General features: G+C 56.1%; 1 protein-coding gene across 1 annotated transcript; it reads right to left on the reverse strand.

Moving 5' to 3' along the window:
• Nucleotides 1-1,334: 1,334 nt before the first annotated feature.
• On the reverse strand, nt 1,335-10,091 carry SLC25A18 (solute carrier family 25 member 18). Its single transcript, XM_068560820.1, has 8 exons — nt 10,022-10,091; nt 9,304-9,391; nt 9,014-9,254; nt 7,658-7,899; nt 6,761-6,894; nt 4,426-4,568; nt 2,600-2,975; nt 1,335-2,045 (listed from the first exon to the last, which is right to left on the reverse strand). The coding sequence occupies exons 1-8, from the start codon at nt 10,089-10,091 to the stop codon at nt 1,876-1,878; spliced, it is 1,464 nt and encodes a 487-aa protein (XP_068416921.1). The 3' UTR covers nt 1,335-1,875.
• Between the last annotated feature and the right edge of the window lie 460 nt (nt 10,092-10,551).

Raw genomic sequence — 10,551 nt, forward strand, 5'->3', positions numbered from 1 at the left:
TCACTGAGGGATCTGGAAAGAGGAAGCATTTTCCAAACCCCTGGAGCATTTGTGGGTTGACAGCCATCAGCAGTTGAAACCACGAACCCTCTCTGTGTCCCTCAGGCGCATCTGCTCCTTTCTACCAAAGCCTCACCTAGAGGCGCGCTCCCAGCCCCTTAAGACTGTCCGCACACACACAGGTGTTCAGGGTCACCTGTCCCTGGAGGGCCTGGCAGCTGGAATAAGGGAACAGTTCTATTAGCTTTGGCAGCATCAGGAAAGAAGAAACTGCAGTCTTGGGGGAGAGGGGCTGCTGTGTGCTCATTGCATCAAGACAAAACCCACCGTGACCTGAAGATAAAGCGTCTGTTCTCCACCCTCATGAGTAACACGGGTCGTCACGAGTGTAGCTCGGTCCTGAGGGGACGTAGCTGGGAGGACGCACTGTCCGCGCCACCCGTCTCCTCCTGGCCGAACATGGGCAGGCGGGTGCCGCCTTGGAGGGCTGTCGTGGTCCCCTTGAGCTAAAATAAAATCCTGCCATTCCCCGTATCAGTGCTGGGACAAATTATTTAACTCAGAGTTAACGAGACTAAAGCCTCAAACTGATTCAAGGTGCTGCGTGTGAGATGATAGATAGATGATAGACATGAAATGCAGAGATGATTCCATCTGTGCTGTCTGTTCAGGGGGTCGGGGCTCCTGAGGGTCCCCGGGCTGGACTACCAGAGCAGTGAGGGCTTCGGTCACCAAGGGAGGGGGAGGGGCCCGTGAGGTAGAGGGCAGGCGGTGAGGAGGGCCGGGGCTGCCGCCACGCCTACTCGAAACCCTTGAGGCGCTTGCCGATGCTGAGAAGTAGGCGCCGAAGAGCATCTCCTGGGTGACCCCGAACAGCAGGGCTATGACTGGGGCCCTCCTGGCTCCACAGTCTCCTGGGGGGAGAGGAGCCCCCAGAGCTGACCCAACGGGCAGGGCTCCAGGCCTCCCTCCCCCCCCACCCCAGCCAGCAGCTGGGCGGACACCAGTGCAGAGGGAGCCACGGTCTCCAAAGGGACACAGCCCTCACCTGGCACAGTCGGTGAGGCCGCTGTAGCTGTCCTCACCCCGGCCTTTCTTGAGGGTTTGGATTCAAGTTTTCAAAACGAAATTGAGAACTTCCCTGGTGGCGCAGTGGTTAAGAATCTGCCAATGCTGGGGACACGGGTTCGAGCCCTGGGCTGGGAGGATCCCACATGCCACGGAGTAACTAAGCCCGTGCGCCACAACTACCGAGCCTGTGTGCCTGGAGCCCGTGCTCCGCAACAAGAGAAGCCCCCGCAATGAGAAGCCCATGCACTGCAATGAAGACCTAATGCAGCTGAAAATAAATAAATTTATGTATTAAAAAACTAAATTGAGCAAAAGTTACAATGAGTGAACATCTTGCTTTTGGCGTCCTTCCCTCGACACAAAGTGCCGGGTTCCCTGTGCGAGCTGGCAGACTCGGCTGAACCCTGAGGCCCGTTCTGCCCTTGTGGGCTCTGTAACAGGGACCTTCCCGTCGCTGAGCCTCCTTTACAAAATGAAGGGCTCGAGCCCTAGGGGACACACTGCACGAGGGCCCAGCTCATGGGGCAGAGGCAGGGGCAGCCCTGAGACAGGGAAGCCTCTCCTCCCACCATTAGCCTCAAATTGTGGAAGGCCAGCGGTCACTGATAGCTGGTGCCCAAACCCTCCTGGGGACAGGAAGCCCCGAGAAGGTGGGGTGTTTGTCAGAGATGAGAGTTTCTGCAGGGGCCGCAGGTCGTGACCCTACGTGGTTTTCACGTTGGGGCTGTTCCATCTCTTGCATCCTGAAAGCGCAGAATGTTCGTCCTACAGACGAGTCCACACACGCCTCCTCTGGAGAGCAAGTCAGGCTGCTCCACCTGCAATGTACTCAGCTTCCAGAGGCGTCACTGGGCCTGCGACACAGCCGGACGTGAAGGAGTGAGCGAAGGAGGCCTTCCCCGTGGGCTCCCTGACCCCCAGGAGGTTCAGTTTGGCGAACAGGGGGAAGTAGATGACGGAGAAGGGGATGTCCCCACGGAGGAGGGGGCGGCCGCGCTGAACTCCCAGCCGCTCGTAGCGGGGCGGGTAGGAGCCCGGTCACCATGGCCCCCCGGTGACAGTGGCATTGACATGTGGGTGGAGACGGCAGAGAGAAAAGGACTTGCTTCCCCACCCGCCTGCCGGCACCCGAGGAGCCAGACACGGACTCAGTGGGACTGGCCTGTGAAGGGGCGGCGGGCTGGGCCGGGCACTGTGATGGGAGAACACTGGCCCCCGGCCTGGGTGCTCCTGACCAGCCAAGGAATTGGGTTCTCCCCGCTTGCTGACTGAGGAACGATCTGCAGGCCTTTGCAGGCAGGCCTTCCCGGGCCCCAGAGCACCTGACTGTCGTGTGCGCCTGGTCCCCGCAGAAGGGCCTAGACTAGTCTCCCAGGCCCGACCCTGCAGCCCTGCCCTGTTCTGCAGTCCTGGGTTTGAATATCCTAGAAGAGCACAGAGGCCCGTTGGGGAGCCGTCCCTCTGGCCTTGGGTTACTCTCCCTGTTCCTTGGGGCCCTTCTGTGTCCAGCTTGGGGAAAGGCCTCACCTGAGAAGGGCAGCTCCCAGCCCCCGGTAGAGCCCCACCAGGCCCTGGGTGCGGAGCAGCTCCCTGGCGATGAGGGCCGCGGCTGGGCGCCTGCCGGGGTAAAGGGGGCCCCGTGGGGCAGGGCTGGCGGCGGAACCCTGGCGGCGGGCTGCGGGGAGGGAAGGCAGCCCCTCGGGCCCCGCCCTTCCTAGAGCTGAGGGTTGTCCTAACTTGAGGACATCAGTTCTTGGCTCCAGGGAGCGAGCTCTCGGGTCTATGTTATCTAATAGGATGTCCCTGCTGCTTAGGCTGCTTCCCAAGGGCACGGCCACTGCCTGCCCAGCTTTCTTTATAGGAAACTGTGGTAGGACCCCCTCCTCCGTCAATTCCTTATCCTCCTGTTAAAACTGTGGTTTTGATCTTTCTTCCATTCCTCAACCATCTCTAAACTTATCTGCATAGTTTCACGCGACTTGTACTTTGGGACACAGGAATCCCCGTATATCTTCTGCGTAATTTGTAAACCAGCAAATTATCTTTGTTCAAAAACTGCCCTTCAGACTTAAGGGGTGCCTCCTTTCTCTAGAATTCCAAGACTAGGGGAACATGTCCCATTTTATGGAATTAGATTCTTTAGATGTCAACCCTTTTTAGTGGAGTAATTCAGAGCACATGATCTGATGAGTTAAGCATCTAATAAACAGAACCGAGTTTTTCCCCTGAAAATTGGTTATTGATGCAAGCGTTTTGAATGTGGGTGAGTCTCATTAATGATCACAGCATTCGATGCACTGAAATTGTGAGAATATTAATTTTTAAAATTCTCAGTGTTTGAGACACTTGGCCTAGATTTTAAGCCCTAAAAGGAAGATATTTCCTGCCTCAATTTTGATTGGTATCCAGCAGAGCAACAATGCATACTAAGAAGGTACTTGCTGCCCCTTTTACCATATTTCATAGGGTAGAAATCTAGGCACAGGTCTCAAACGAGTAGCTTTAAGGTGGTCAATCAGTGAACATGATTTCCCCATTGTCTGCCTTAGATGTACATAATTTACCCATCCATCCATATCCTGAATTTTACTTCTTCTTGAGTGTTGGAGGAATACTAAGACTTCTTGTCCAGGTTGAAAAACGAAACGTGACAGAACCTTACCCTTTGCAGATCAGAACACAGCGGGGGCTTCCAGTGTCCGGACTTCACTCTTTCTGCAGTTATGTTTGCTTCAGGCTGGTCTGATCCAGCCTGGAAATCTGGCTAAATTCCAGCTCAGCATGTGTGGCCAGCTGGTTGGAGGGGAGAAGCACACCCAAGGCCTCACAGGTGCCGTGTCAGTCCCGTGGCACAAGGGCTGGGCCTCGCCCTGGGGAGACACCCTCTGTGCCCCCCGCTGGCCTCCTTCCATGGGACACACCCCTGTCCTTGATAGATGCTTTGATACCTGACCACTGTGTCTTTGAGAAGACCCGGATTTAGGAAAGGGCCAAACTTCTTTTCCAGAGAAAAGCAAAAGAATAGGAATGGTCCTCTTCTCCCTTTCACTGCCTTCCCACGAAAGGCCAGCTTCCATAGCAACACTGAAGTGTGCGTGAGCAGGCCACTGACGTTTCTTAAAATCTTTAGGAAATCGGGCCTAAATGTTAAGGCAGCAGGACAGAGGTAATAGGGAAACATTCTCTCTCCCTCCTGAACTGAGTCTCATCCCTGCTGTTTGTCCTACAGCTGGAGGTGTTGAAATCCACAAAATAAAGACTTCTACTGACCTGGAGCGCTGACTGGGTCACAGTCTGGCGGATGAGTGCGAACGTGGGGAAATCTGTTCTGACAGCCCTTTATCGATCCCGTGCGAAGGTGGGAGAGGCCTCACCCAGGCGCCCAGCACGCTGCAGCGGAATCTTGAGCACTTCCAGGGGACAGGTGACCGCCGCCTGGCACAGCCCAGCTCCACACCCGGCGAGCATCTCCAGCTTCAGATTCCACTGCGCCCCGTGGGCCGGAGTCAGGCTCCTTCGGCTACAGGCCAGCCCTGCTGCCCCGCCCTGGCCCGTCTACCCTCCCTAGGTATCTAGTCCCCATGGGCTGGCTGCCACTCACCCAACTGGGTAAGTAGTCAAGCTCAGTCTCCTTAATGACAAGAGACTAAATTTAAAACAGGCTGCCAGGGAGGCTGAGACCAGGACCATGAAACAACCCACTGCAGGACTGCTTCCTTCCTGATCCCCCAAGAACTGTCACTGGGGCAACGGGAAGCACAGAGAGAACTACAAAGTGTCTGCAGTTGATCTGTTTCATCAGCATAAAAACAGACACAGAAAGATGGAACAGAATCCAGAGCCCAGAAATAAACCCCTGCATATATGGTCAACTAATGTTTGACAGGGAAGCCAGGAATACTCGATGGAGAAATGACAGCCTCTTCAAGGAATGGTGCTGGGAAAACCGGATATTCACATGTAAAAGAATGGAACTAGACCTCTATCTTATACCACTCACAAAACTAACTCAAAATGGATTAAGGACTTACATGTAAGACCTGAGATCATAAAACTCCCAACAGCGGGGGAAGTTCCTTGACACTGGTCACCTAAAGCACAAGCAAGAAAAGCAAAAATAAACTAAAAAGCTTCTGCACAGCAATGGAAACTGTCAACAAAATGAAAAGGCAGCCTACTGAATAGGGGGGAAATAATTGCAAACATATACCTGATAAGGGGCTAATATCCAAAACATACAAAGAACTCATACAACTCAATAGCAAAAAAACACCCCAAATAATCCAATTTAAAAATGGACAAAGGACCTGAATGGACATTTTCTGAAGAAGATATTCAAATGGCCAACAGCTACATGAAAAAATACTCAGTGTAATTAATCATCAGGGAAATGCAAATCAAAACCTCTAAGCTATATCACCTCACACCTATTAGACTGGCCATCACCAAAGACAACAAATAACAAAAATTGGTGAGGACATGGAGAAAAGGGAGCCCCTGCATTCATAGCAGCATTATTTACAGTAGCCAAGATGTGGCAGCAGCCAAAGTGTCCATGGATGGACTAATGAATAAAGAAGACGTGGTGTATATCTTTTTATTTATTATATACAATGGAATACTACTCAGCCATTTAAAAAAAAGAAGGAATTCCTGTCATGTGCGACAACTTGGATGGACCTTGAGGGCATTACACTAAGTGAGATAAGTCACACAGAAAGAGACAAATACTATATGATCTCACTCATGCGTGGAATCTATAAAAATGCAAACTCATAGAAGAAGAGATCGGATTTGAGGTTCCCAGAGGCAGAAGATGGGGACTGAGTGAACTGGGTGAGACGGTGCGGAGCTGCAGTTACAGGTCAGTGCGTCCTGGGGACGTGATGCACAGTATGGTGGCTGTAGTTAGCGACACCGCTGTGTATGTGAGGGTTTGCTAAGAGAGCAGATCCCAGGAGTTCTCATCACAAGAAACACATCTTTGTAAAAAACAAAAGGCGACTTCCCTGGTGGTCCAGTGGTTAAGACTCTGCGCTGCCAATGCAGGGGGCCCGGGTCTGATCCCTGCTCAGGGAACTAGAGCCCACATGCAAGCTACAACTAAGGAGCCGGCGTGCCGCAACTAAGACCCGGCACAAATAAATAAATAAATAAATTTTAAAAATAAAAGAACTCTTAAAAAAAAAACATTTTTGTTAACTCTGTGAGCGGATGGGTGTTAACTAACATCATTTTGCAGTATATGGATGTCAGGTCGTCAGGCTGAACACCTTAAAGGTACCCAGCGCTGAACATCAGTTGCCCTCAATAAAACTGAAAAAAGAATTCGTCTGCAAAGCCACCGCAATGAGAAGCCCACGCACCGCGACGAAGAGTAGCCCGCGCACCGCAACAAAGAGCAGCCCCCGCTCGCCGCAACTAGAGAAAGCCCGCGTGCAGCAACGAAGACCCAACGCAGCCAAAAATAAATAAATAAATCTATTTAAAAAAAAAAATTCATCTGCCGGTTGATGACGGAGCATATAGATTCTATACGGCCTGTCTTTCCAGATTAGAAATCACTTTCCATCTGCCAAAGCACACCAGCGCTCAGCCACCTATGCACATTTACACACTTGCTGACAGGTGAGCCAAGGCGTGGTCGCCACCCGCTCCCGCCACCTTCCAGAAAAGAGCGCGATGCACCCCTCCTCCAGGAGCTGCTGCCGGACGTCACTGGCCGCCAGCTTGACGGCCTTCTCTGGGGTGACTGCGGTCAGGTTCACCACAGCTCCTGGAAGGAAACCGCGAGGGTGGGGCGTCTGCAGCCATAGGGACCCCCTCCCCCAGCCAGTGAGCTTCCGGGATGAGTGGGGCCCCTGGGAGTCGGGGGGCTCCTCTGCCTATTTCACAGAAACGCCCTTTCTTTTCCGCCACCCCGCTGGGACTGCGTGTGCCCGACGGCTCCTTCGTGCACTTCCCACAAGTCACCTGTGTCTGGTTCGTGCCACCCGCCCCCCCGACAAGTGACCAGTTCCACAAATTCAGCCTGATCGCGAGGTCCTGCGGGGCAGGGCTGGCAGCCGTGTGGGTCCCAGGGCTTCGCCTTTACGTTCGGGGCCACTGGCACGTCAGCCCCTCTCAATCCAGCCTCGTGTCCATCTCGCAAGGCTCGACAGTCACAGTGTGCGGCCCTGGCTGCACACTGCGGGGGCGGGGCCTGCGGGGGCGGGTGCCCGGGAGTAGCCCCCCCCCCTCTGCAGCTGTCCAGGCTCTGGGGCGGGGGGTGCAGAGAAGGTGGGGCTCACTGGCCTCCACCGTCACACACACTGGTGCCAGGACGGGGCCCCCGCGCCTCATCACATGCAAATGTGTTCCCCCTCCCCTCACAGAAGCCAGGTCAAGCCCCCCAAGTCTGTGCCACCCCGGGCCCTGAGGAGCCTGCCTCGGTTCTGCCAGGAAGCCCTCCCCCCGAGCTGTCTTCCCTGGCAGTCTGCTGCGGTGGAGGCGGAGGCCAGCAAGGTCAGGGTGAGCAGGCAGCCGCCCTGCCCTGCCCAGGCCTGCTGGGCCCCACACCCCGATGCACCCCCGGCCCCCCACATACGTTCCTTTGTAGCTTTCCTGTCCACGCTGGTTCTGTAGCCGAGCCTCGGCCAAGTCGATGGGGAACACACGGGTCACCCCCAGGAGCCCGGGCACGCCTCCGCTGATGAGCGTTGCTGTGACACTAGGCCCAGGGTCGGGGGTGGGCACAGCGGGGGAGGCTGGCCGCACAGCCAGGATGGGATCAGGGGACGGAGGGCAGGACGGAGCGGGGAACGGGCAGGAGAGGCCGCTCCTCGGCCCCTGCCCCACAGGTGTTCAGAGGCCCCTCTCCTCGGCCTCCCCCAGCCCCACAGGGAGCCAGGAGGCCAGGCGGGGGCTTCTGGGAGGGAGGCCAGCTCCGCACCCAGGGGGTTCAGCTGCTTCAGGTCTGCCTCCAGGCTCTCTGGCTGGTCCCCACCCTGGAACCACGTGTAAAAGCTTTCAAACGCTTTTTCAAGCAGTTTTATTTCCAGCTTAAGGTCAGGACTGAGTGTGAATCCTGGCTGTGCCGTTTGCTTCAAGCAGTCACCTGCCTCTGATCCCTCACCCCCATTCCCCAGGTGAGGCTGGCCTCACTCCAAGGTTTGTGAGGACAAAGAGGTTATGCGTTTGGAAAATGAGAGCCACAATCAACAATAAGAACACACGCTTCTGATAAGGAAGAGAACCAGGGTTAGAACTTGAGATGATCTGATTGTGGCCAAAAGGAAAGAAAGTCACACTACTTACATCATGAAGTCCCTCGTCCTGGAGCTTGGGAGACTGAAAATGGAAAACAAGGCTCCTCGGAACCTAGCACAGAGTCCCTCCGTCTCAGGCAGAGGCAGAGCCTTGGAGGTAGATTACCTGAGAGCGGATAACAGGATGTTTTTCTCAGGAGTGGACCTTGATAAACAAGCCAGAAACTGTGGCAACAAACAGACTGTGACTTAAGTTTTGCAGCCTGAGGAGATGCAGGGCCAACAATTACCAGTTACATGACGTCCAGGGCGCCGGGGGACAGATGCTCTCCCTTGGGACCGGGAAAGAAGCCGTTTACCTCAAATCCTGGTCGGACATCGTCGGGAAGTTCCCAGGGCCGCGGCTCCAGTGCAGGGGGAGGTCGGTCACCTGGGAACCCACGCCAGCTGCCCACGTGCTCAGTCCGCTCTCTTCCTGGACCTCTTGGGCCTTGGGATCAAAATGTCAGAAGAAAGGGGGTGAGGATGCTGGCGCTGGGAGGGGAGTCCCGGCACCTGGAGGGCCCGTCCTCGTTCCCGGGCAGCCGACGTGGCTCAAGTGTCTCCAGGGATTTTGTTTTGGGGAAGAAAAGAGATCAACGTTTCTCTTGGTGTGTATTGACCCTTTCAGGAAGAATGGACTGAGCGCCAGGCACTGGCTGCCCCAGGTCTGGGCGAGAACGCTGGTTGTCAGGAGTCACACGTGAAGGAGGAGACAGGCGGTAACTGAAGCAAATCCTGGGGGACAGCCAGTGACCTGCCTCTGCCCAGAAAGATGCAGCAGGGAAGGCGGACAGAGACTCCGGGATGGGGAAAAGGCGACCTGAGGCCCCAGAGGGCGTGAGGGCGAGGGCTGTGGGTGTCCGGGAAGAGCATCCAGCGGGGCAGGTGCCGTCCCTGCGAGCAGGGACACCAAGTCACGGAGGTGACGGGGCCGAGGCCTGACCTCCTGAGGCCTCTCGCCTTTGGCTTTTCTTCTGAAAGAAGAGTCCACTGGAGAGTGCTGAGTCTCAAGGTGACGGGACCACCGGCCGCTGAGTGGAGAGCAGATGGTGAAGGTCAGAGGTGAGAGCGGACAGAGAGGATCCAGGCCACAGGGGAAGGTGGGCGGGGGGTACGCGGTCGGAGCCGGGACAGGGAGGCTGCAGGCACCGGGTCTGAGGGCTGGCAACATGGGAAACTGGGTCTGTGGGAGGAACAGGGCCGGAGGAGACTGGCAGGCGGGACGCTCAGATCCCTGCCCTCAGGATCCCGGCAGTACACGAGGTTATTAGCACCGGTTTGCGGTGCTCCCGCCCAAGAGCCTTAATCATCCCCGACATCAGCAAAGGGACTGAGCATCTGCCAACCTCACACCCGGGCCTGGAGTTGGGGAGAGGAGGTGGCCGGCGCCAGGACTGGAGCCTTAGGAGCCCGAAGGCCAGGAGCTTAGTGTCCTGGCTGTTCTTCCAGACACTTGCTAAGCTGTGGAGAGGACCTGTTTAATTCCAACTGCAGGAAACAATGGGCCGCACGGAAAACCCTGTCGGAATCCAGACAAATAATTGAGAATCTTGCAGCTGTATCCCCTGCTGTTTGTGAAACTAAATCACTCGTTTATAAATTGTGGTTCACTGGCCACTGGAACAGGGGTACCTAGGAGAAGCCGGAGAAACCAGGGGCACCCCGATCCCAGGGCCAGTGGAGCCGCAGGCGCTCCTCCACCAGATGGCGGACCCATGTCCCCAGCCACATGCCAGGCGCTATGGCCTGGCAGCTCCCTCGAGCCGTGAAGGCAAGGTTTGTGAGTGGTGAGTGGATTGTCAACAGTCAGCAGAAAGGGAACCGGCAGCCAGGGCTGTCCTGGAGTCACGTTCCACAGATGCTCAGCCCAGGGCGATGGAGGCCCAAGTGCCTGCCGCTCTGCCAGAGCTTGCTGGGTGCCTGCCGTGTGCAGGGGGGGGACTCAGCTGAGAACAAAAGCAGGTCCCCCCCTCCCAGGCCCCGGGCAAGGGCGATTCTTCCAGAAAGCAGGCCCGAGGCACCGTGCTGCCCGACCCAGGGGCTCAGTGTGCACTACAGGGCCCGGGCCACCGGGGTGTGGGCGCCTCCCTCACGAGAACCTTTCACCCCTTTGACTTGCGAGGCCCCCCAGCCTCCTGGGACCTGTGTCGCTGGATCCCAGTGCCCCAGGACACCCCTCCCTCCGCACACC

Source organism: Eschrichtius robustus, chromosome 13 (assembly GCF_028021215.1).
Source record: "Eschrichtius robustus isolate mEscRob2 chromosome 13, mEscRob2.pri, whole genome shotgun sequence".
Taxonomy (NCBI): domain Eukaryota; kingdom Metazoa; phylum Chordata; class Mammalia; order Artiodactyla; family Eschrichtiidae; genus Eschrichtius; species Eschrichtius robustus.